This window comes from Oncorhynchus kisutch, linkage group LG6, assembly GCF_002021735.2.
Source record: "Oncorhynchus kisutch isolate 150728-3 linkage group LG6, Okis_V2, whole genome shotgun sequence".
Classification (NCBI taxonomy): Eukaryota; Metazoa; Chordata; class Actinopteri; order Salmoniformes; family Salmonidae; genus Oncorhynchus; species Oncorhynchus kisutch.
The window spans coordinates 17,193,148-17,221,057 of record NC_034179.2 but is presented as its reverse complement, the minus strand read 5'-3'; the positions used below and the strand labels follow the sequence as shown (position 1 = coordinate 17,221,057).

The window sequence follows — 27,910 nt, the reverse complement described above, 5'->3', positions numbered from 1 at the left end:
GTATGGTGTCATAAACGTCCTTAAATACACGCCTCTGGTTTATCTTTCTGGTTTAGCAGGCTGGTTTAGCAGTACTGGTTTAGCAGGCTGGTTTATCAGTACTGGTTTAGCAGGCTGGTTTATCAGTACTGGTTTAGCAGGCTGGTTTATCAGTACTGGTTTAGCAGGCTGGTTTATCAGTACTGGTTTAGCAGGCTTGTTTAGCAGTGTTAGTTTAGCAGGCTGGTTTATCAGGCTGGTTTAGTTGTACTGGTTTAGCAGGCTGGTTTATCAGGCTGGTTTATCAGTACTGGTTTGGCAGTACTGGTTTAGCAGTACTGGTTTAGCAGGCTGGTTTAGCAGGCTGGTTTGGCAGTACTGGTTTAGCAGGCTGGTTTAGCAGTACTGGTTTAGCAGGCTGGTTTAGCAGGCTGGTTTATCAGTACTGGTTTAGCAGGCTGATTTAGAAGGCTGATTTAGCAGTACTGGTTTAGCAGGCTGGTTTATCAGGCTGGTTTATCAGTACTGGTTTATCAGTTATTTTGTAGCAGGTATGCTTATTTACCTATGAAATTATGTATTCACAGGTATACATATGGATTGGTCAAGACAAGCTTCCAATATAGATCTAGATCTATAGATGTGCTGCATGGGATGTGTTTGAAGAGACTGACTGATCTACTGCTGGATTCTAGCATCACCACCGCATGGCTGACATGAGCTCAGAGGGAAACGCCAGTGTCAGTTGCCCTCAGGAGGAAGCTGAGTATCTCTGAGACATTCTCTGTGTGAGACCTGGATGAGACGAGAAGAGAAGGAGAAGTAGTGATAACATTTCCCACACAGAGGACCTAAAACCATGGGCTTGTTATGGTGCCAGGCACGCCGGACTGAACGTGTTTTCCTAGCCCATCAATAGCACCACCACCCCCTCAACCCTCCTCCCCCCAACCCCATGTCAGACCTTTCTCTAAATTATGGAAATTTTGTGGAAGACGCTGACTTGGATATTGATATTGAGTATGGTGGTGGTCATGGCTTCCTCTGAATTTCAAAGACTTTCGCACAACTCACAAGGTATGATTGCGCATTGCTTAATAACCTTTTACTGCAGTGGGTTAAATCTGGTTCATACAGTGATTCATGGTCGTCTTAAATAGATCTACTTTGAAACAAAAGGATACACCTCAAACAAATGGTTATGGGCTTAAAAAGAGACGACACCTGTACCATGTTAGATATAGAGTAGAAATGTATTCCATTTTGAGTTTGCATCCCAATATTACACTATATATACATCACAGAAGATTGAAATATACCAAAACTGTTTGACATAGAAATACCAGTTTTATTTTTATTTTTATAACCTTTATTAATTATGAAATTATGAAAATTACGAATAACATTCCATCCATGTGGCCACTAGAGGGCACTATTCGTGATAGACTGCATTAAAGGGGTTTGTGCACATCTATCAAGGTACTAGAAATGCTCTCCTTTAGAGAAAGTGATTTCTCTAAGCAGTGAGGCAGGTGTAGGTATGGTTGCTGCACATGGTCAGTGGTCAGTCAGTCATTGAGACATCTGTAACATCTGGTGATCCTGACCTCACTGTTGTTTTAGAGGGATGAATCACAACCTGCTAGCTCTGGCACACTGTGAGGTCATGTCTGTCCTGTCACTGTCTGACTTCCACTATAGACATACACTGACATTCTACTTTCTATGAGTCCTACTATCTGTAGTGTGTATCCTGTATGTATTCTGCAATGGCTAGATCCCTCTCATTTGTCTCTTTCTCCTCCTCATACACCCCTCCTCCGATGGCTCGTCCCTCCATCCCCCCATTCATTATTTTCTGTAAAAGACGAGTACCTGTCCTACTTGCAGCACTACCAGCTGACTGTGCCAGTGCGAGTGGACGAGAACGGGGACTTCCTCAGTTACACTGTGAAACATCACAAGTCCGGTCGCAGGAGACGAACCGCCGACGCCACCAACACCACCATTGGCCCAGAGCCAACTGACCACGCCGAACAGGACCCGGCCCAGTCCCGGCTCTTCTACAGACTGTCGGCTTACGGAAAGCACTTTCACTTAAATCTGACCCTCAACCCCCACCTGGTGTCCAAACATTTCACGGTGGAGTACTGGGGGAGAGAGGGCCTGGAGTGGAGACATGACATGGTGGAGAACTGCCACTACGTAGGATACCTGCAGGATCAGTACAGCTCCACCAGAGTAGCGCTCAGTAACTGTAAGGGCTTGGTGAGTACCATGGGATGTGTTTGGTTCGGCGGTGTGTTGGAAGGAAGCTGCTGTATGTAGTAGCCAAGCAGTATTGGAATGTGTGATGATGGGATGGAAGAGAGGACAACCTGATCTTTGTGTTTCGTAGAACACCCACCACCACTCTACTCCCCTTCATGGCTTTCTGTGACTTTAGTTTTGAGTATGTCTGAGTGTATTTGTGTATATTTGAGTGTGTTTGAATAGTACTCAAGGACCTGTTTTGTGAGGAGGCCAGGAGGCCCCCACTGACCAGTCTTCTCCCTGTCTGAGTCACAGAGAGTTAATACTATGCCGTCTCTCTGCTCTGCTCTGCTCTGCTTACCTCAGACAAACCCACAGCTCTACAGGATTAGACAGAGTGTAGTTTGCTAAATAGCATGTTGGCCTCCCTCCACCTGGCACAGTGACACTGTTAGGATAGGGCACAGTGACACTGTTAGGATAGGGCACAGTGACACTGTCAGGATAGGGCACAGTGACACTGTTAGGATAGGGCACAGTGACACTGTTAGGATAGGGCACAGTGACACTGTTAGGATAGGGCACAGTGACACTGTTAGGATAGGGCACAGTGACACTGTTAAGATAGGGCACAGTGACACTGTTAGGATAGGGCACAGTGACACTGTTAAGATAGGGCACAGTGACACTGTTAGGATAGGGCACAGTGACACTGTTAGGATAGGGCACAGTGACACTGTTAAGATAGGGCACAGTGACACTGTTAGGATAGGGCACAGTGACACTGTTAAGATAGGGCACAGTGACACTGTTAAGATAGGGCACAGTGACACTGTTAGGATAGGGCACAGTGACACTGTTAGGATAGGGCACAGTAAGATAAGGCTGATGAGGAAAGTTCTCTACAGGATCATCAGAGCTTTAGTCACAGCCAGCCAGCAAGCCAGCCAACCAGGCAGTCAGCCAGCCAGTACACCCACTATAAAGAACCTAATATGCAGCCAGCCAGAAACCAGCCAGCCAACCAGTTAGTCTGCCCACTATAAAGAACCAACACATTGCCAGGCAGCCAGCCAGCCAGTCAGTTCACCATAGTGTACCCCACACCTATCCTTCTCAATGGACTGTGACAGTAAACATGCAGGGCTGTCTTTCTGTTTGCTTACTAAACAGTCAGGACCAACTCTCTTGTTTTGGGGATGCATCAAACTTTTCCTCAGGTTTCAGTTTCCCCAGATAAACTAATGCCCAGTCCCAAATCAACCCCTAGCCCCTAACTTACCCCTAGGCATTTGTTGTAGATCTGAAGAGGTTGGATGGATGAGTGCAGGCGATATGGTAATAGCTCCACACAGCCCCAGCCCAGGACTATCTGGTAGTGTCAGATCTATGAGACGTGTCTGTTTGGAGGTAAGGGACTAGACAAGGAGGTTATGAACGGGGCTTGAGTTTCTCCAGTGAAAAAATAAAGAAAGGGATTGTGTTGCTTTCTGTGGGCCTTAACGAGGCAGCTAATCAAAGCTTAGGTATTGTTTCTCTTAAAAGTGTTGATCTTAGACTGATGGACTGGCCAGACTGTCTTTGTTCAAACTCACCGCTGATGGACTTGCCAGACTGTCTTTGTTAAAACTCACCACAGATGGACTGGCCAGACTGTCTTCATTAAAACTCACCACTGATGGACTGGCCAGACTGTCTTCATTAAAACTCACCACTGATGGACTATCCAGACTGTCTTCATTAAAACTCACCACTTATGGACTGCCCAGACTGTCTTCGTTAAAACTCACCACTGATGGACTGACCAGACTGTCTTTGTTAAAACTCACCACTGATAGACTGACCAGACTGTCTTTGTTAAAACTCACCACTGATGGACTGACCAGACTGTCTTTGTTCAAACTCACCACTGATGGACTGACCAGACTGTCTTTGTTAAAACTCACCACTGATAGACTGACCAGATCGTCTTTGTTAAAACTCACCACTGATAGACTGCAAGACTGTCTTCAATAAAACTCACCACTGATAGACTGCCAGACTGTCTTCATTAAAACTCACCACTGATAGACTGCCAGACTGTCTTTGTTAAAACGCACCACTGATAGACTGACCAGATTGTCTTTGTTAAAACTCACCACTGATAGACTGACCAAACTCTTATCCCCTTTTATCCCCTCTCTTATCCCCCTCGTATACCTCCTCTTATCCCCCCTCTTATACCACATTATCCACCCTCTTATCACCCTATCCCCCTCTCATCCCCCTCTTTTACTTTGAACAAGAATAAAGCTCTGTTCCTCTGTGCCAATCACAATTATTTTGAGAAAAACATGTACATACATTGAATTAGGTCTGTTTCGCCTCTGACCATTTTAATAGTACCAAAAATGGACAAAACTGAAATGTATCTGAAGTGTAATCTTGTAAGTTGCTAGACATATTTGATATCTTGACATCACACTCTGCTAGGCATTTATCAAATCTGTGTTTCTTGCCGGAGTGTGCCAAGTTGTCATATTTGGTTAATTGGTTTCGTTGTGGGTTTTTACGGAGGGAAACAGCGTGCCAATGTTTTTTATAAACACATTCTGAAGTACCTTTTCAATTTATGATACAAAGGGGGTGTTCAAGGGCAGAGAGCTGTGTATTTTGGTTCCAGTCCCAGTAATTACAGCGTTGTTCTAGGTGTAATTGGTTGTTATAACATGATTTATCAAATTGCTTCAGAGTGTGGGGTGTTTCTACATCTGACTGCAGTGCAACACACAGAGCAGAGCAGAGCTGTTAGTTAGTTCTATGTGCTGCAGCCTGCAATGTTATGTGACTCAGGCTGTAACACACCATTAGCCATTTAGCCCTGACTCAGGCTGTAACACACCATTAGCCATTTAGCCCTGACTCAGGCTGTAACACACCATTAGCCATTTAGCCCGGACTCAGGCTGTAACACACCATTAGCCATTTAGCCCTGACTCAGGCTGTAACACACCATTAGCCATTTAGCCCTGACTCCGGCTGTAACACACCATTAGCCATTTAGCCCGGACTCAGGCTGTAACACACCATTAGCCATTTAGCCCTGACTCAGGCTGTAACACACCATTAGCCATTTAGCCCGGACTCAGGCTGTAACACACCATTAGCCATTTAGCCCGGACTCAGGCTGTAACACACCATTTAGCCATTTAGCCCTGACTCAGGCTGTAACACACCATTTAGCCATTTAGCCCGGACTCAGGCTGTAACACACCATTAGCCATTTAGCCCTGACTCAGGCTGTAACACACCATTAGCCATTTAACCCTGACTCAGGCTGTAACACACCATTAGCCATTTAGCCCGGACTCAGGCTGTAACAAACCATTAGCCATTTAGCCCTGACTCAGGCTGTAACACACGATTAGCCATTTAGCCCTGACACAGGCTGTAACACACCATTAGCCATTTAGCCCTGACTCAGGCTGTAACACACCATTAGCCATTTAACCCTGACTCAGGCTGTAACACACCATTAGCCATTTAGCCCGGACTCAGGCTGTAACACACCATTAGCCATTTAACCCTGACTCAGGCTGTAACACACCATTAGCCATTTAGCCCGGACTCAGGCTGTAACACACCATTTAGCCATTTAGCCCTGACTCAGGCTGTAACACACCATTAGCCATTTAACCCTGACTCAGACTGTAACACACCATTTAGCAATTTAGCCCTGACTCAGGCTGTAACACACCATTTAGCCATTTAGCCCGGACTCAGGCTGTAACACACCATTTAGCCATTTAGCCCTGACTCAGGCTGTAACACACCATTTAGCCATTTAGCCCAGACTCAGGCTGTAACACACCATTAGCCATTTAGCCCTGACTCAGGCTGTAACACACGATTTGCAATTTAGCCCTGACTCAGTCTGTAACATACCATTAGCCATTTAACCCTGACTCAGGCTGTAACACACCATTAGCCATTTAGCCCGGACTCAGGCTGTAACACACCATTAGCCATTTAACCCTGACTCAGGCTGTAACACACCATTAGCCATTTAGCCCGGACTCAGGCTGTAACACACCATTTAGCCATTTAGCCCTGACTCAGGCTGTAACACACGATTAGCCATTTAGCCCTGACTCAGGCTGTAACACACCATTAGCCATTTAACCCTGACTCAGGCTGTAACACACCATTAGCCATTTAGCCCGGACTCAGGCTGTAACACACCATTAGCCATTTAACCCTGACTCAGGCTGTAACACACCATTAGCCATTTAGCCCAGACTCAGGCTGTAACACACCATTTAGCCATTTAGCCCTGACTCAGGCTGTAACACACCATTAGCCATTTAGCCTGGACTCAGGCTGTAACACACCATTTAGCCATTTAGCCCTGACGCAGGCTGTAACACACCATTAGCCATTTAACCCTGACTCAGGCTGTAACACACCATTAGCCATTTAGCCCGGACTCAGGCTGTAACACACCATTTAGCCATTTAGCCCTGACTCAGGCTGTAACACACCATTAGCCATTTAACCCTGACTCAGACTGTAACACACCATTTAGCCATTTAGCCCTGACTCAGGCTGTAACACACCATTAGCCATTTAACCCTGACTCAGGCTGTAACACACCATTAGCCATTTAGCCTGGACTCAGGCTGTAACACACCATTTAGCCATTTAGCCCTGACTCAGGCTGTAACACACCATTAGCCATTTAACCCTGACTCAGGCTGTAACACACCATTTAGCCATTTAGCCCGGACTCAGGCTGTAACACACCATTAGCCATTTAGCCCTGACTCAGGCTGTAACACACCATTAGCCATTTAGCCCGGACTCAGGCTGTAACACACCATTAGCCATTTAGCCCGGACTCAGGCTGTAACACACCATTTAGCCATTTAGCCCTGACTCAGGCTGTAACACACCATTTAGCCATTTAGCCCGGACTCAGGCTGTAACACACCATTAGCCATTTAGCCCTGACTCAGGCTGTAACACACCATTAGCCATTTAACCCTGACTCAGGCTGTAACACACCATTAGCCATTTAGCCCGGACTCAGGCTGTAACAAACCATTAGCCATTTAGCCCTGACTCAGGCTGTAACACACGATTAGCCATTTAGCCCTGACACAGGCTGTAACACACCATTAGCCATTTAACCCTGACTCAGGCTGTAACACACCATTAGCCATTTAGCCCTGACTCAGGCTGTAACACACCATTAGCCATTTAACCCTGACTCAGGCTGTAACACACCATTAGCCATTTAGCCCGGACTCAGGCTGTAACACACCATTAGCCATTTAACCCTGACTCAGGCTGTAACACACCATTAGCCATTTAGCCCGGACTCAGGCTGTAACACACCATTTAGCCATTTAGCCCTGACTCAGGCTGTAACACACCATTAGCCATTTAACCCTGACTCAGACTGTAACACACCATTTAGCAATTTAGCCCTGACTCAGGCTGTAACACACCATTTAGCCATTTAGCCCGGACTCAGGCTGTAACACACCATTTAGCCATTTAGCCCTGACTCAGGCTGTAACACACCATTTAGCCATTTAGCCCGGACTCAGGCTGTAACACACCATTAGCCATTTAGCCCTGACTCAGGCTGTAACACACGATTTGCAATTTAGCCCTGACTCAGTCTGTAACATACCATTAGCCATTTAACCCTGACTCAGGCTGTAACACACCATTAGCCATTTAGCCCGGACTCAGGCTGTAACACACCATTAGCCATTTAACCCTGACTCAGGCTGTAACACACCATTAGCCATTTAGCCCGGACTCAGGCTGTAACACACCATTTAGCCATTTAGCCCTGACTCAGGCTGTAACACACGATTAGCCATTTAGCCCTGACTCAGGCTGTAACACACCATTAGCCATTTAACCCTGACTCAGGCTGTAACACACCATTAGCCATTTAGCCCGGACTCAGGCTGTAACACACCATTAGCCATTTAACCCTGACTCAGGCTGTAACACACCATTAGCCATTTAGCCCAGACTCAGGCTGTAACACACCATTTAGCCATTTAGCCCGGACTCAGGCTGTAACACACCATTAGCCATTTAGCCTGGACTCAGGCTGTAACACACCATTAGCCATTTAGCCTGGACTCAGGCTGTAACACACCATTTAGCCATTTAGCCCTGACTCAGGCTGTAACACACCATTAGCCATTTAACCCTGACTCAGGCTGTAACACACCATTTAGCCATTTAGCCCTGACTCAGGCTGTAACACACCATTTAGCCATTTAGCCCTGACTCAGGCTGTAACACACCATTAGCCATTTAACCCTGACTCAGGCTGTAACACACCATTTAGCCATTTAGTCCAGACTCAGGCTGTAACACACCATTAGCCATTTAGCCCTGACTCAGGCTGTAACACACCATTTAGCCATTTAGCCCGGACTCAGGCTGTAACACACCATTAGCCATTTAGCCCTGACTCAGGCTGTAACACACCATTAGCCATTTAGCCCTGACTCAGGCTGTAACACACCATTAGCCATTTAGCCCTGACTCAGGGTGCCAATAATTTCACAGATGATTGTTGTGCAGAACAAAGCGTTCAACCTGGTTAATAATAATAATACTGGTTAATAATACTCATTTGTAAAACAATATGTTGATGACTATATTGAAAATTGTTATTTGTCAAAACCAATTTCATATAAACAGCTTAAAATGGTTTACTGTAAGGCCATTTAGGCTGGTCGTACTTGGAATTACTTTTGGCAAAATTGTTAGATATTTTTTAATGGTGTTATGTAATTATTTAAAAACTACAATAAGATCAATTGAAATGTTGTGTTTAAGTGTGAGTGTTGTGACATTGTTTGCATTCTTTGCTTATAACCTGTCTCTCTCGATGTCCTTGTTTCTCAACAAGCACGGTGTTATTACAACAGAAGAAGAGCAGTATTTAATAGAGCCACTCAAGAATATATCCTCCACAACTTCCAGCCAATGGGACCAGGGAGAAGGACAGCAGCATGTTATATATAAAAAGTCTTCCATTCCCTCGCCGCAGCAGCAACCCAGCCAACACGAGTTCAGTTGTGGCATCTCAGGTTGGTGAAGAATCTTCTCTGCACTTCTCTGCACTTCTCTTCTCTTCTCTGCTCTTCTTTTCTCTGCTCTTCTCTTTTCTGCACTTCTCTGCACTTCTCTTCTCTGCTCTTCTCTGCATTTCTCTGCACTTCTCTTCTCTGCTCTTCTCTGCACTTCTCTGCACTTCTCTTCTCTGCTCTTCTCTGCACTTCTCTTCTCTTCTCTGCTCTTCTTTTCTCTGCTCTTCTCTTCTCTGCACTTCTCTGCACTTCTCTGCACTTCTCTTCTCTGCTCTTCTCTTCTCTGCACTTCTCTGCATTTCTCTTCTCTGCACTTCTCTGTACTTCTCTGCACTTCTCTTCTCTGCTCTTCTCTGCACTTCTCTGCACTTCTCTTCTCTGCTCTTCTCTGCACTTCTCTTCTCTACTCTTCTCTGCACTTCTCTTCTCTGCACTTCTCTTCTCTGCTCTTCTCTGTACTTCTCTTCTCTGCTCTTCTCTGCAAATCTCTTCTCTGCTCTTCTCTGCACTTCTCTGCGCTTCTCTTCTCTGCTCTTCTCTGCTCTGTTCTTCTCTTCTATACCCTTCTCTCCTCTCCTCTCTTCCCCTCCCCTCCCCTCTTCTCAGCCTGGACCAACTCTGAACTGGGTGACTGACATAAACAAGCAGCTATACATAGCAGGACAAAGGATGTGCTGGTTTGGTTCTAGGCCCAGGTTCCGGTGGATATGACCATGCTGCTGTAAGCTTGACCCGTTCTGGCCTCCACTCAGCCTGGTGTATACACCAGAAACGGATCCTAAAAAGGCCTTGTGACTGGGCACTATAGAACTAGAGCAACTACTACCACTGAATTCAAATGGACACTCCTTTTCACATTAAGTGTTTTTATGAACAATACACATACTCTGGCTCTCCGCAGAGCTGTGTCCTGTGAGATGTGGTGTGGTGGGATGGGAATTGGAGGGGAACCAGGTGGATGTGGAGGTATTTGGGCCAAGGTCTTATAAGTAGCAGCGAAGGCTGTCACGGGCAGGAAGTTGACGTGCCCTGACATGTTCTATCTTATAGCCCTTCCCCAGAGCATCTGGGCCATAAAGGAAGGGAAGCCTTCAGCTGCAAGGTTCAAAGGACCAGATTACCAATGTGTGTCTGACTGCCATTCTATCTCCAGCCCTCTCCTGGCTCTGCTCTGGCTATACCTTCATGGACATACAGTACCAGTCAAAAGTTTGGACACACCTACTCATTCAAGGTTTTTCTTTATTTGTACTATTTTATACATTTTAGAATAATAGTGAAGACATCAACACTATGAAATAACACATGGAATCATGTAGTAACCAAAAAGTGTTAAACAAATTCTTCGAAGTAGCCACCCTTTGCCTTGATGACAGCTTTGCACACTCTTGGCATTCTCTCAACCAGCTTCACCTGGAATGCTTTTCCAACAGTCTTGAAGGAGTTCCCACATATACTGAGCACTTGTTGGCTGCTTTTCCTTCATTATGTGGTCCAACTCACCCCAAACCATCTCAATTGGGTTGAGGTCGGGGGATTATTGTGTTAGCGTATGTCAGTTGTTTTGTCTGAAACTTTGTTCCTGTCACGCTCATCGTAATGAGTAGACCAAGGCGCAGCGTGCGTAGAGTTCCACATAATTTTAATAAACTGAAACTCACTGAACAAAACAACAAACAACCAACCAAATGAAACGTAAGGCTACTATTGTGCACTAAGGCAACTAAATGTAGACAAGATCCCACAAACACAATGATGGAGATGGCTACCTAAATATGATCCCCAATCAGAGACAACGATAAACAGCTGCCTCTGATTGGGAACCATATCAGGCCACCATAGAAATACATTTCACCTAAATGACCCACCCAAGTCACTATCACACCCCAACCATCACAGAGAATAAACAGCTTACTATGGTCAGGGCGTGACAGTTCCCCCTGCTGCTATTGGACCAGGTTTCTCTTGGAAAAGAGATGTTATCTCAATGAGAAGAACCTGTATAAATAAAGATTAAAATAAATAAATAATAATAATTGTGGTGGCCAGGTCATCTGATGCAGCACTCCAACACTCTCCTTGGTCAAATAGCCCTTACTCAGCCTGGAGGTGTGATTGGTCATTGTCCTGTTGAAAAACAAATGATAGTCCAACTAAGCGCAAACCAGATGGTATGGCATATCTCTGCAGAATGCTGTTTGTAGCCATGCTGGTGTGCAAGTGTGACTTGAATTCTATATGTAAATAAATCACAGACAGTGTCACCAGCAAAGCACCCCCACACCATCACACCTCCTCCTCCATGCTTCACGGTGGGAACAACACATGCGGAGATCATCTGTTCACCTACTCTGCATCTCACAAAGACACTGCGGTTGGAACCAACAATCTCATCAGACCGCAGGACAGATTTCTACCGGTCTAATATCCATTGCTCACGTTTCTTGGCCCAAGCAAGTCTCTTGCTTTTGTCCATGAAGTCCTGATTCACACAGTCTCCTCTGAACAGTTGATGTTGAGATTTGTCTGTTACTTGAACTCTGTCAAGCATTTATTTGGGCTGCTATTTCTGAGGCTGGTAGCTCTAATGAACTTATCCTATGCAGCAGAGGTAACTCTGGGTCTTCCTTTCTTGTGGCGGTCCTCATGAGAGCCAGTTTCATCATAGAGCTTAATGGTTTTTGCGACTGCACTTGAAGAAACTTTCAAAGTTCTTGAAATGTTCCAGATTGACTGACCTTCATGTCTTAAAGCAATGGACTGTTGTTTCTATTTGCTTATTTGAACTGTTCTTGTCATATTATGGACTTATTGGTATTTTACCAAATAGGGCTACCTTCTGTATACCCCCTACCTTGTCACAACACAACTGATTGGCTCAAACGCATTAAGGAGGTAAGAAATTCCACAAATGTATTTTTAACAAGTCACACCTGTTAATTGAAATGCATTTCAGGTGACTACCTCATTAATCTGTTTGAGTGAATTCCAAGTGTGCAAAACTGTCCTCAAGGCAAAGGTTGGAATCTCAAATATATATAAAAAAAATCATGTTTAACACTTTTTTGTTTTCTACTTTATTCCATGCGTTATTTCATAGTTTTGATGTCTTCACTATTATTCTATAATGTAGAAAAGAGTAAAAAATAAAGAAAAACCATGGAATGAGTAAGTGTGTCCAAACGTTTGACTGCTACTGTATATCTGATTGTTTCATTTTGTTTTAATTTAGTGAATAGTTTTTTAAATGTTTAATAAATGTTCAACTGATTATTGGTTATCAAATCATCAGTAGTTTATAATCTTCCTCGAATGTTTCTATTGAGGTGAACAGTATGAAAGGCTCCCTTTCTTTTTGAAGTTACCACACCCTGTGAAGATGATCATCAGATAAACCATTTCATTTAATCACCTGATATGCTTCTTTTTCACAGCATATCATCAGACAACAACTTTACTCACTTGGTTGAGCATCTTTTTTCTCTCCCTCCTTCATCCGCAGACCTCACAAAAAGCGGGAGCCCCTGCCAACATAGCACTCCTTCCCCAACCTCTCCAACCTCCTCCTCTCACTCCTTCTCTCCCACCCCAGCCCCTGGGTCCAACAGTTCTCTTCCCGGCAGGGGCTACAGACAGAGGCGGTCGGTCAGCATGGAGCGCTTTGTAGAGACCCTGGTGGTAGCTGATAAGATGATGGTTGGTTACCATGGACGCAAAGACATCGAGCACTATATCCTGTCTGTGATGAATATTGTAAGTTTGATCCGACTTTTTGCTTTGATTACTGAAAACCCTGACAATAGAGTTGGAGTCAATCACTAGGGCTTCCGAGGGGCGCAGTGTCACTACAGTCCCTGGTTCAAATCCAGGTTGAATCACATCCTGCCGTGATTGGGAGTCCCATAGGGCGGCGCACAATTGGCCCAGCGTCGTCCGGGTTTGGCCGGTGTAGGCCGTCATTGTAAATAAGAATTTGTTCTTAACTGACTTGCCTAGTTAAATAAAGGTCAAAAAACAATTAAAATGGGTTCATGTCAATGGTCTAATGTAGTTGTTTCCTCATCTCCTGCCCTGTGTTAGTTTGAGTTCACAGAATATTACAAAGCAGTCAGGACTCACTTTCACCTGTCCAGGTCTTTCACATCAATACAGATGAAGGACTGGAGGAAAGATATGAAGATGCACCTCTAGCCTGCTGATATTGGAAACAGGCCAATGTAGAGTATTAGAACATGAACAATGGACTTATTCGAAGCGTTTCTCTCTTTGGATAGAATTTTGTTTTCATTAACATTTTAACAGAATGTTCTCTCTAACTGAAAACAGACATTTCAATCGCAGCGTGATCTGGATGTGTGGTTGCTGTTTTCAACCCCAGTATGTGTGAAGAAAACACTGATCCAGTGTTGTGACAGTTTGTCTGACTTTGTGTCTTTTCTTCTTTTCTGGAGGTCAGGTTGCCAAACTTTACCGTGATGCCAGCCTAGGAAACGTTGTGAACATTATAGTAACCCGCCTGATCGTACTGACTGAGGACCAGGTGAGGGCACTCTTCTCTCTCTGTCTTCGTCTTTCTCTCCCTGTCTTCCTCTTTCTCTCTCTGTCTTCCTCTTTCTCTCTCTGTCTTTTTCTCTCGCTGTCTTCCTCTTTCTATCTCTGTCTTCTTCTCTCTCTGTTTTCCTCTTTCTCTCTCTGTCTTCCTCTCTCTATGTCTTCCTCTTTCTATCTCTGTCTTCCTCTTTCTCTTTCTGTCTTCCTCTCTCTCTGTCTTCTTCTCTCTCTGCCTCTCTCTCTGTCTTCCTCTTTCTCTGTATCTCTCTGCTTCTCTCTGCTTGTCTCTCTGTCTTCCTCTCTCTCTGTATCTAAATCAAATCAAATGTATTTTTATAGCCCTTCGTACATCAGCTGATATCTCAAAGTGCTGTACAGAAACCCAGCCTAAAACCCCAAACAGCAAGCAATGCAGGTGTAGAAGCACGGTGGCTAGGAAAAACTCCCTAGAAAGGCCAAAACCTACGAAGAAACCTAGAGAGGCTATGAGGGGTGGCCAGTATGTGTTCAAATATGTTCAAATGTTCATAAATGACCAGCATGGTCAAATAATAATAATCACAGTAGTTGTCGAGGGTGCAGCAAGTCAGCACCTCAGGAGTAAATGTCGGTTGGCTTTTCATAGCCGATCATTGAGAGTATCTCTACCACTCCTGCTGTCTCTAGAGAGTTGAAAACAGCAGGTCTGGGACAGGTAGCACATCCGGTGAACAGGTCAGGATTCCAAAGCCGCAGGCAGAACAGTTGAAACTGGAGCAGCAGCACGGCCAGGTGGACTGGGGACAGCAAGGAGTCATCATGCCAGGTAGTCCTGAGGCATGGTCCTAGGGCTCAGGTCCTCTGAGAGAAAGAGAGAATTAGAGAGAGCATACTTAAATTCACACAGGACACAGGATAAGACAGGAGAAGTACTCCAGATATAACAAACTGACCCTAGCCCCCGACACATAAACTACTGCAGCATAAATACTGGAGGCTGAGACAGGAGGGGTCAGGAGACACTGTGGCCCCATCCAATTATACCCCCGGACAGGGCCAAACAGGAAGGATATAACCCCACCCACTTTGCCAAAGCACAGCCCCACACCACTAGAGGGATATCTTCAACCACCAACTTACCATCCTGAGACAAGGCCGAGTATAGCCCACAAAGATCTCCCCCACGGCACAATCCAAGGGGGGAGCGCCAACCCAGACAGGAAGATCACGTCAGTGACTCAACCCACTCAAGTGACGCACCCCTCCTAGGGACGGCATGAAAGAGCACCAGTAAGCCAGTGACTCAGCCGCTGTAATAGGGTTAGAGGCAGAGAATCCCAGTGGAGAGAGGGGGACCGGCCAGGCAGAGACAGCAAGGGCGGTTCGTTGCTCCAGAGCCTTTCCGTTCACCTTCACACTCCTGGGCCAGACTACACTCAATTCAAGAAAGATAGGTAGGAGCAAGCCCATGTAATGCTTTGTAGGTTAGCAGTAAAACCTTGAAATCAGCCCTTGCCATAACAGGAAGCCAGTGTAGGGAGGCTAGCACTGGAGTAATATGATTTTTTTTTTCTAGTCAGGATTCTAGCAGCCGTATATAACACTAACTGAAGTTTATTTAGTGCTTTATCCGGGTAGCCGGAAAGTATTGCATTGCAGTAGTCTAACCTAGAAGTAACAAAAGCATGGATACATTTTTCTGCATTATTTTTGGACAGAAAGTTTCTGATTTTTGCAATGTTACGTAGATGGAAAAAGCTGTCTTGATATGTTCGTCAAAAGAGAGATCAGGGTCCACAGTAACGCCGAGGTCCTTCACAGTTTTATTTGAGACGACTGTACAGCCATCAAGATTAATTGTCAGATTCAACAGAAGATCTCTTTGTTTCTTGGGACCTAGAACAAGCATCTCTGTTTTGTCCGAGTTTAAATGTAGAAAGTTTGCAGCCATCCACTTCCTTATGTCTGACACACAGGCTTCTAGCAAGGGCAATTTTGGGGCTTCACCATGTTTCATTGAAATGTACAGCTGTGTGTCATCCGCATAGCAGTGAAAGTTAACATTATGTTTTCGAATGACATCTCCAAGAGGTAAAATATATAGTGAAAACAATAGTTGTCCTAAAACGGAACCTTGAGGAAAACCAAAATTTACAGTTGATTTGTCAGATGACAAACCATTCACAGAGACAAACTGATATCTTTCCGACAGATAAGATCTAAACCAGGCCAGAACTTGTCCGTGTAGACCAATTTGGGTTTCCAATCTCTCCAAAAGAATGTGGTGATCGATGGTATCAAAAGCAGCACTAAGGTCTAGGAGCACGAGGACAGATGCAGAGCCTCGGTCTGATGCCATTAAAAGGTAATTTACCACCTTCACAAGTGCAGTCTCAGTGCTATGATGGGGTCTAAAACCAGACTGAAGCACGTCGTATACATTGTTCGTCTTCAGGAAGGCAGTGAGTTGCTGCGCAACAGCTTTTCGATATAGTTTCGATATAGGCCGATAGTTTTTAATATTTTCTGGGTCAAGGTTTGTCTTTTTCAAGAGAGGCTTTATTACTGCCACTTTTAGTGAGTTTGGTACACATCCGGTAGATAGAGAGCCATTTGTTATGTTCAACATAGGAGGGCCAAGCACAGGAAGCAGCTCTTTCAGTAGTTTAGTTGGAATAGGGTCCAGTATGCAGCTTGAAGGTTTAGAGGCCATGATTATTTTCATCATTGTGTCAAGAGATATAGTACTAAAGCACTTGAGTGTTTCTCTTGATCCTAGGTCCTGGCAGAGTTGTGCAGACTCAGGACAACTGAGCTTTGAAGGAATACGCAGATTTAAAGAGGAGTCCGTAATTTGCTTTCTAATGATCATGATCTTATCCTCAAAGAAGTTCATTAATTTATTACTGCTGAAGTGAAAGCCATCCATACTTGGGGAATGCTGCTTTTTACTTAGCTTTGCGACAGTATGAAAAATACATTTAGGATTATTCTTATTTTCCTCAAGTTGGAAAAAAAGGATGATCGAGCAGCAGGAGGGCTCTTCGATACTGCACGGTACTGTCTTTCCAAGCTTTCCAAGCTTTCCAAGCAGACTTCCAGTTTGGTGTGGCGCCATTTCCTATTTTCTGGAAGCTTGCTTCAGAGCTTGGGTATTTTCTGTATACCAGGGGGCTAGTTTCTTATGACAAATGTTTTTAGTTTTTAGGGGTACCACTGCATCTAGGGTATTGCGCAAGGTTAAATTGAGTTCCTCGGTTAGGTGGTTAACTTATTTCTGTCCTCTGACGTCCTTGGGTAGGCAGAGGGAGTCTGGAAGGGCATTAAGGAATCGTTGGGTTGTCTGAGAATTTATAGCACGACTTTTGATGCTCCTTGGTTGGGGTCTGAGCAGATTATTTGTTGCAATTGCAAACTTAATAAAATGGTGGTCCGATAGTCCAGGATTATGAGGAAAAACATTAAGATCCACAACATTTATTCCATGGGACAAAACTAGGTCTAGAGTATGACTGTGACAGTGAGTAGGTCCAGAGACATGTTGGACAAAACCCACTGAGTCGATGATGGCTCCAAAAGCCTTTTGGAGTGGGTCTGTGGACTTTTCCATGTGAATATTAAAGTCACCAAAAATTAGAATATTATCTGCTATGACTACAAGGTCCAATAGGAATTCAGGGAACTCATTGAGGAACGCTGTATATGGCCCAGGAGGCCTGTAAACAGTAGCTATAAAAAGTGATTGAGTAGGCTGCATAGATTTCATGACTAGAAGCTCAAAAGACGAAAACGTCATTTTTAGTTTTTTTTGTAAATTGACATTTGCTATCGTAAATGTTAGCAACACCTCCGCCTTTGCGGGATGCACGGGGGATATGGTCACTAGTGTAACCAGTAAATTCATCAGGCTTAAGCCATGTTTCAGTTAGGCCAATCACATCAAGATTATGATCAGTGATTAGTTCATTGACTATAACTGCCTTTGAAGTAAGGGATCTAACATTAAGTAGCCCTATTTTGAGATGTGAGGTATCACGATCTCTTTCAATAATGGCAGGAATGGAGGAGGTCTTTATCCTAGTGAGATTGCTAAGACTAACACCGCCATGTTTAGTTTTGCCCAACCTAGGTCGAGGCACAGACACGGTCTCAATGGGGATAGCTGAGCTGACTACACTGACTGTGCTAGTGGCAGACTCCACTAAGCTGGCAGGCTGGCTAACAACCTGCTGCTTGGCCTGCACCCTATTTCATTGTGGAGATAGAGGAGTTAGAGCCCTGTCTATGTTGGTAGATAAGATGAGAGCACCCCTCCAGCTAGGATGGAGTCCGTCACTCCTCAGCAGGCCAGTCTTGGTCCTGTTTGTGGGTGAGTCCCAGAAAGAGGGCCAACTATCTACAAATTCTATCTTTTGGGAGGGGCAGAAAACAGTTTCAACCAGCGATTGCGTTGTGAGACTGCTGTAGAGCTCATCACTCCCCCTAACTGGGAGGGGGCCAGAGACAATTACTCGATACCGATACGTCTTTCTAGCTGATTTACACGCTGAAGCTATGTTGCGCTTGGTGACCTCTGACTGTTTCATCCTAACATCGTTGGTGCTGACGTGGATAACAATATCTCTATACTCTCTACACTCGCCAGTTTTAGCTTAAGCCAGCACCATCTTCAGATTAGCCTTAACGTCGGTAGCCCTGCCCCCTGGTAAATAGTGTATGATCGCTGGATGATTTGTTTTAAGTATAATACTGCGGGTAATGGAGTCGCCAATGACTAGGGTTTTCAATTTGTCAGAGCTAAGGGTGGGAAGCTTCGGCATCTCAGACCCCGTAACGGGAGGAGAAAAGACCAGAGAAGGCTTGGCCTCAGACCCAGTTGAAAGTTTCTGTCGGCTAAATGAACGACACCGGTTGAGCATTCCTACAGCATTTTCCTCCAGAAGCCATGAGAAAGTTGTCCTGTGGGGACCATGCGAGGGGATTTATACTAACGTTACTATCTGTACTTACTGGTGGCACAGACGCTGTTTCATCCTTTCCTCCACTGACATTACCCTTGCCTAACGGTTGCGTCTGAAGCTGGGCTTGTAGCACAGCTATCTTCGCCGTAAGGCGATCATTCTCCCGTATATTATGAGTACAGCGACTGGAATTAGAAGGCACCATGTTAATGTTACTACTTAGCTTCGGCTGGTGGAGGTCCTGATGAACCACGTCCAGATAAAGCGTCCGGAGTGAAAAAGTTGAATGAAAAAAAGTTGAGTGAGGGAAAAACTAAAAATATAAACGGTAATTAAAAAGTAAAAACCGTAAAGTTGTCAGGTAGCAAAGGTTGGCATCAAAACGCACAGCAACACGTAAACAAGTCTGCAAGTTGGGACCGGATATGATCATGTGCCTATCTCTCTGCTTCTCTCTCTCTGCCTCTCTGTCTTCATCGTTCTATCTATCTCTCTGCCTCTCTCTGTCTTTGTCTCTCTTGCTCTGTCTTCCTCTTTCTCTCTATCTCTCTGCCCCTCTCTCTCTCTCTCTCTCTGTCTTCATCTTTCTCTTTACATCTCTCTCATTCTCTGTCTTCCTCGTTATCTCTTGGCCTCTCTTTGTGTTCCTCTCTTTCTATCCACATCAACATAAATATATTTCTCTAATCTCATTTAAAATTTATCTGTTTTGGATACTTACTATGCAATAACATAGTTATTCCAAACAGTTGGGAGAGAGTTGGGAGAGAGAGTAGAAGGATGAAAGAGAGGTGAGAGAGAAGAGGACTGAAAAGATGAGACAAGAGGACACCAGAGTAGAAGAGTGAGAAGAGAGAGAAGAGAGGAAAAGAGAGAGGATAGGAAGCATCTACCATATGTCTGCCACCACTAAAGACAAAGCTCAAGAGATGAGCTCAGATGTCTTCCCCCAGGGAGATTTGATTGAGGATTTTTACATTAAATCTATATAGTGTAGGTTTGATGGGAGAAACAGAGTGAACTGTACATCTAGCCTCAGTCTATAGAGGATGGACTCCAGCAGAGATGAATACCTCTTCATTCATTCTCCATTTTAAGACTGAACCCCATATGTTTTTCCCAGTGTGTAATATGAATATATTGATAATTAGAATATTCTTTCATAGATGTATCATATGGATTATCTTAATGGATATGTCAGAATCCTGTCAAATGGTGGACATGGTTTTAATAAGCTTGTATACTATCGTTTTCGACTGATGCTTTTGACTATGACGGCCCAATTGTCATGATTGTTATAATAACTGGACCAAGATGCAGCGTGGTGTTTCCATCCTCTTTATTAGGAAAAGAAACTCAAAGAAAAAACATATAAAGCGTTAAACGAAATGTGAAGCTCAATGAAGTGCTCACAGGCAACTATATCTAGACAAGATCCCACAAAGCACAATGGGGAAATGGCTGCCTAAATATGATCCCCAATCAGAGACAACGATAAACAGCTGCCTCTGATTGGGAACCACACCATGCCAACATAGATATATATATTCACCTAGATAACCCACCCTTAGTCACACCCCGACCTAACCAACATAGAGAATAAAAAGCTCTCTAGGGTCAGGCCATGACACCAATCCTAACTTCAACCATAAATCATACATTGATGTCAATGGGAGATTTAAGTGAACGTCTGAGTGGCTTGCATTAATCTTAATTCAGCACTAGATATGTCAAGTGAAGAATGTTGGGCCTGTTCTGGTCGGAATGCTGGGTTCTGTGTGTTCAGACTGTGTTGTGTGTTCTAGGTTGTGGATGTGTTCAGACTGTTCTGGTTGTGGATGTGTTCAGACTGTTCTGGGTTGTGGATGTATTCAGACTGTTCTGGTTGTGGATATGTTCAGACTGTTCTGGGTTGTGGATGTGTTCAGACTGTTCTGGGTTGTAGATTCAGACTGTTCTGGGTTGTGGATTCAGACTGTTCTGGGTTGTGGATGTGTTCAGACTGTTCTGGGTTGTGGATGTATTCAGACTGTTCTGGGTTGTGGATGTGTTCAGACTGTTCTGGGTTGTGGATGTGTTCAGACTGTTCTGGGTTGTGGATGTGTTCAGACTGTTCTGGGTTGTAGATTCAGACTGTTCTGGGTTGTGGATTCAGACTGTTCTGGGTTGTGGATGAGTTTAGACTGTTCTGGGTTGTGGATGTATTCAGACTGTTCTGGGTTGTGGATGTGTTCAGACTGTTCTGGGTTGTGGATGTATTCAGACTGTTCTGGGTTGTGGATGTGTTCAGACTGTTCTGGGTTGTGGATGTGTTCAGACTGTTCTGGGTTGTGGATTCAGACTGTTCTGGGTTTTGGATGTGTTCAGACTGTACTGGGTTGTGGATGTGTTCAGACTGTTCTGGGTTGTGGATTCAGGCTGTTCTGGGTTGTGGATGTATTCAGACTGTTCTGAGTTGTGGATGTGTTCAGACTGTTCTGGGTTCTGTATTCAGACTGTGTTGTAATGTGTGCTGTATGTTCTATCCAGCCCAACCTGGAGATCAACCACCATGCAGACAAGTCTCTAGACAGCTTCTGTAAGTGGCAGAAGTCTATCCTCAGTCACCAAGGAGATGGGAACAGCATCCCGGAGAACGGCATGGCTCACCATGACAACGCTGTCCTCATCACAAGGTAGGAATCTCTTCTCTTTCTATCTGACCTGTTACCCTCTGGGGGAAGAACAGAGACACCTGGATGGGGGAAAGGTTCTACTTTCCAACTTCTCACACACACACACACGCACACACACGCACACACACACACACACACACACACACACGCACACGCACACGCACACGCACACGCACACACACACACACACACACACACACACACACACACACACACACACACACACACACACACACTTTCATGCTGTTATTATTATTCCAGTGGTAAGAGTGTGTCATTATTTAGCTTACTGTTCGTCTCTTACTCTTCTTGACCAAACATTTATTTAGATGACTCATTGGACAATGAGAGCATGTTTACTTGAATACTTTAGCAGTCCTACTTTAGAAGTCCTTCCACCTTCCGACTCTGTCCTTCCGACTCTGTGCTGCGTTGGCATTACACAGACAGAACACTACAGTAACTTTGAAACACACAGCCAAGTCATTACTCATATCTATTACTGGCTTCAGTCTGTATGTAGTACCTACTGTACTGTACCTCTTACAGCTACTGACAACGGGAAACTATCCTCTCTGTCATACCAGTCATACTACATTAATGCATGGTAACCTTGCTGCAGCAAAATCCATTTCATTACCTGCTATTGGCTAAATTGTTGCCTGAGCTGTTTTGACCACATAACCTAGCAACTAACATGTGTATTCCTTACTTATTTTGACTGCAGGGGGGTTGTTGTTTTGTGGGTTAAATGGCATGGGTTAAACCCTGCTTTTGTCTCTCCTTGCCTGGTTGTGTACAAACCAGGTGTTCTACTAATGTTAGACTAGTGCTAGTTTACTTTAGTTGTTTGTCTGTCAAGTAACGTTCTCCAGCTCATTTTCAGAGTCCTATTGTTGTAAAGTTACCACTTGGTGAAGTGACCATAGGAGTGACCATAAAGATAGGGCTGGCAGGTAACCTAGTGCTTAAGAGCTTTTGGCCAGTCGCCGAAAGGTTGCAGGTTCAAATCCCCGATCAGAATACATGAAAAATCTGCCAATGTGCCCTTTAGCAAGGCACATTTCTCCTGTAAGTTGCTTTTTATTTGTTTATTTTATTTCCCCTTTATTTAATCAGGTAGGGCAGTTGAGAACAAGTTCTCATTTACAATTGCGACCTGGCCAAGATAAAGCAAAGCAGTGCGACAGAAACAACACTGAGTTACACATGGAATAAACAAAAGTACAGTCAATAACACAATAGAAAAATCTATATACAGTGTGTGCAAATGGAGTAAGGAGGTAAGGCAATAAATAGGCCAATAGTGGCAAAGTAATTACAATTTAGCAATTAACACTGGAGTGATAGATGTGCAGATGAGGATGTGCAAGTAGAAACACTGGTGTGCAAAAGAGCAGAAAACAAAAACAAATATGGGATGAGGTAGGTAGTTGGTTAGATGGGCTTATTTACAGATGGGCTGTGTACAGCTGCAGCGATCGGTAAGCTGCTCTGAGAGCTGATGCTTAAAGTTAGTGAGGAAGATAAGTCTCCAACTTCAGTGATTTTTGCAATTCGTTCCAGTCACTGGCAGCAGAGAAATGGAAGTAAAGGCGGCCAAACGAGGTGTTGGATTTGGGGATGACCAGTGAAATATACCTGCTGGAGCGCATGCTACGGGTGTGTGTTGCCATGGTGACCAGTGAGCTGCTTTGGATAAGAGTGTCTGCTAAATGACTAAAATGTAGATAGTAGGTAAGGCTTAACATGCCAATGTTACTGACAGTAGTTGGGAGCCTTAGAAGTTATGCTGTCATTGTGATGCCAGAAGGCTACCGAAGGGGTTTTATGGAGTGCTTGCTGTCTTCAGCCGTCTGTTGTGTCCGTATTTATCGAAGAACTGGTCTGTACTGGTAAACTTACATCACATCAGCCTTCTGCTGCTACAGGGACTGGTCTGTACTGGTAAACTTACATCACATCAGCCTTCTGCTGCTACAGGGACTGGTCTGTACTGGTAAACTTACATCACATCAGCCTTCTGCTGCTACAGGCCTCTCCAGCGTGTGTCTGAACCAACACTAGCTGCTAGCCGTTCACTAAAGCCTTTTGTTGTATGCACAGGGAATGCTGGACGCTGCTTACAGAGTTCAGTGATGTTCAGTGACTGTGTTTGTATTATAGGCCCTCTACAACATCTCATTATTGTATGAGAGACAGAGAGAGAGAGAGAGAGAGAGAGAGAGAGAGAGAGAGAGAGAGAGAGAGGGAGAGAGAGAGATAGAGAGATGATAGATAGATAGATGATAGATAGAAGGAAGGAAGGAAGGAAGGAAGGAAGGAAGGAAGGAAGGAAGGAAGGAAGGAAGGAAGGAAGGAAGGAAGGAAGGAAGGAAGGAAGGAAGGAAGGAAGGAAGGAAGGAAGGAGAGAGAGAGAGAGAGAGGTAAAAAATACTTGAATCAGTTATAGAAGCCATTGCCCTTTATGGTTGTGAGGTCTGGGGTCCGCTCACCAACCAAGAATTCACAAAATGGGACAAACACCAAATTGAGACTCTGCATGCAGAATTCTGCAAAAATATCCTCTGTGTACAATGTAGAACACCAAATATGCATGCAGAGCAGAATTAGGCCGATACCCGCTAATGATCAAAATCCAAGAAAGAGCTGTCAAATTCTACAACCACCTAAAAGGAAGCGATTCCCAAACCTTCCATAACAAAGCCATCACCTACAGTGAAGAGTCCCCTAAGCAAGCTGGTCCTGGCGCTCTGTTCACAAACACAAACACACCCCACAGAGCCCCAGGACAACAACACAATTAGACCCAACCAAATCATGAGAAAACAAAAAGATAATTACTTGACACATTGGAAAGAATTAACAAAAAAACAGAGCAGACTAGAATGCTATTTGGCCCTAAACAGAGAGTACACAGTGGCAGAATACCTGACCACTGTGACTGACCCAAACCTAAAGATAGCTTTGACTATGTACAGACTCAGTGAGCATATCCTTGCTATTGAGAAAGGCCACCGTAGTCAGACCTGGCTCTCAAGAAAAGACAGGCTATGTGCACACTGCCATCAAAATGAGGTGGAAACTGAACTGAACTTCCTAACCTCCTGCCCAAATTATGAGCATATTAGAGACATATACTGTATTTCCCTCAGATTACACAGATCCACAAAGAATTTTGAAAAGCAAACCTGTTTTTGATAAACTCCCATATCTACTGGGTGAAATACCACAGTGTGCCATCACAGCAGCAAGATTTGTGACCTGTTGCCACAAGAAAAGGTTAACCAGTGAAGAACAAACACCATTGTAAATACAACCCATATTTATGTTTATTTATTTTCACTTTTGTACTTTAACCATTTGTACATCGTTACAACACTGTATATATACATAATATGACATCAGTAATGTCTTTATTCTTTTGGAACTTCTTGAAAAGGACGGAAAGGAGATAGTCATACACTACTTGACCACTACTTTATTCCAAAATCATGGGCATTAATATGGAGTTGGTCCCTCCTTTGCTGCCTCCACTCTTCTGGGAAGGCTTTCTACTAGATGTTGGAACATTGCTGCAGGGACTTGCTTCCATTCAGCCACAAGAGCATTAGTGAGGTTGGGCACTGATGTTTGGCTATTAGGCCTGGCTCGCAGTCGGCTTTACAATTCATCCCAAAGGTGTTCGATGGGCTTGAGGTCAGGGCTCTGTGCAGGCCAGTTAAGTTCTTTCAAACCGATCTCGACAAACCATCTGTATGGACCTCGCTTTCTGTACGGGGGGCATTGTCATGCTAAAACAGGAAAGGGCCTTCCCCTAGCTGTTGCCACAAGTTGGAATCACAGAATCCTGTAGAATGTCATTGTATGCTGTAGCGTTAAGATTTCCCTTCACTAGAACTACGGGGCTTAGCCGAACCATGAGAAACAGCTCCAGATCATTATTCCTCCTCCACCAAACTTGATATTTGCCACTATGTAACGTTCTGCTGGCATCCTCCAAACCAAGATACGTCCGTCTGACTTCCAGATGGTGAAGTGTGATTCATCACTCCAGAGAACACTTTTCCACTGCTCCAGAGTCCAATGGTGGCGAGCTTTACACCACTTCAGCCCACGCTTGGCATGGCGCATGGTGATCTTAAGCTTGTGTGTGGCTGCTCTGCCATAGAAACCCATTTCATGAAGCTTCTGATGAACAGTTATTGTGCAGACGTCACTTCCAGAGACCCTTGTGTGCCCTCCCACTTCCCGGCTTAGACAGCACTTACAGTTGACCGGGGCAGCTCTAGCTGGGCACAAATTTAACAAACTGACTTGTTGGAAAGGTGGCATCCTATGACAGTGCCACGTTGAAAGTCGCTGAGCCATTTTACTGCCAATGTTTGTTTAGGGAGATTGCATGGCTGTGTGCTGGATTTGATATACCTGTCAGCATCGAGCGTGGCTGAAATAGCCCAATCCACTCATTTGAAGGGGTGCTGAAATAGCCCAATCCACTCATTTGAAGGGGTGCTGAAATAGTCCAATCCACTCATTTGAAGGGGTGCTGAAATAGTCCAATCCACTCATTTGAAGGGGTGCTGAAATAGCCCAATCCACTCATTTGAAGGGGTGCTGAAATAGCCCAATACACTCATTTGAAGGGGTGCTGAAATAGTCCAATCCACTCATTTGAAGGGGTGCTGAAATAGTCCAATCCACTCATTTGAAGGGGTGCTGAAATAGTCCAATCCACTCATTTGAAGGGGTGCTGAAATAGCCCAATCCACTCATTTGATAGGGTTTCCACATACTTTAGTATAGATAGTGTAGTTCTATGATAAATTGCATGGCCGAGGGCAACCCTCATCAAAATCACTCATCGTCTCATAAAACCCTGTTTTAACCTGATATTTTTCCCAGGGATATCGTTAGTCATAAATGTAATGGCCACACAGTAAAGCTGCGCGTTGCTAACGTAAACAGTCTTAAAATCGCTGTGCTCTTTCTTTAGGTGGATTCCATCAGGGAATGGGGGGATTTTCTAGCAGACACAGTGGTTAATGAAAGCTTCCTGGGTCCATCATTAACTATTTATAGATGTATGTTAGCATCCTGACGCTCAGCACAGCTCATCTCATCGCCTACACACAACTTGATGTTCCATTATACTCAGGCCCTAACAAAGTTCTGATTCACTCTTTCTCTATCTATCTATCTATCTATCTATCTATCTATCTATCTATATATCTATCTATCTATCTATCTATCTATCTATCTATCTATCTATCTATCTATCTATCTATCTATCTATCTATCTATCTATCTATCTATCTATCTATCTATCTATCTATCTATCTATCTATCTATCTATCTAATCTATCTATCTATCTATCTATCTATCTATCTATCTATCTATCTATCTATCTATCTATCTATCTATCTATCTATCTATCTATCTATCTATCTATTCAATTAAATTCAAGGGGCTTTATTGGCATGGGAAACACATGTTAACATTGCCAAAGCAAGTGAGGTAGATAATATACAAAAGGGAAATAAATAATAACAATGAACAATAAACATTACACTCACAGAAGTTCAAGAAGAATAAAGACATTACAAATGTATGTATATATGTATATATGTATATATGTATACATTATGTATATATGCAGTGTTGTAACGATGTACAAATGGTTCAAGTACAAAAGGGAAAATAAATAAACATAAATACGGGTTGTATTTACAATGGTGTTTGTTCTTCACTGGTTGCCCTTTTCTTGTGGCAACAGGTCACAAATCTTGCTGCTGTGATGGCACACTGTGGTATTTCACCAAGTAGATATGGGAGTTTATCAAAATCGGGTTTGTTTTTTAATTCTTTGTGGATCTGTGTAATCTGAGGGAAATATGTGTCTCTAATATGGTCATAATTTGGGCAGGAGGTTAGGAAGTGCAGCTCAGTTTCCACCTCATTTTGTGGGCAGTGTGCACATAGCCCGTCTTCTCTTGAGAGCCAGGTCTGCCTACGGTGGCCTTTCTCAATAGCAAGGCTATGCTCACTGAGTCTGTACATAGTCAAACCTTTCCTTCGGTTTGGGTCAGTGACAGTGGTCAGGTATTCTGCCACTGTGTACTCCCTGTTTAGGGCCAAATAGCATTCTAGTCTGCTCTGTTTTTTTGTTAATTCTTTCCAATGTGTCAAGTAATTATCTTTTTGTTTTCTTATAATTGTGTTGCTGTCCTGGGGCTCTGTGGGGTGTGTTTGTGTACAGAGTTCCAGGACCAGCTTGCTTAGTGGACTCTTCTCCAGGTTCATCTCTCGGTAGGTGATGGCTTTGTTAAGGAAGGTTTGGCAATCGCTTCCTTTTAGGTGGATGGAGACCTGAACAGCTCCTTTCTGGATTTTGATAATTAGCGG

General features: G+C 44.1%; 1 protein-coding gene across 1 annotated transcript in view; it reads left to right on the top strand.

Annotated features, from left to right (window-relative positions):
* adamts6 (ADAM metallopeptidase with thrombospondin type 1 motif, 6) overlaps positions 1-27,910 on the top strand; it is a 134,941-nt gene that overhangs the window by 1,935 nt on the left and 105,096 nt on the right. Inside the window, exons 2-7 of the mRNA XM_031826302.1 lie at positions 567-1,056; positions 1,847-2,247; positions 9,158-9,338; positions 12,841-13,091; positions 13,795-13,878; positions 21,359-21,504. Of these exons, the coding sequence (XP_031682162.1) occupies positions 957-1,056; positions 1,847-2,247; positions 9,158-9,338; positions 12,841-13,091; positions 13,795-13,878; positions 21,359-21,504 (1,163 nt within the window). The 5' untranslated portion in view covers positions 567-956. The remainder of the gene's footprint in view (positions 1-566; positions 1,057-1,846; positions 2,248-9,157; positions 9,339-12,840; positions 13,092-13,794; positions 13,879-21,358; positions 21,505-27,910) is intronic.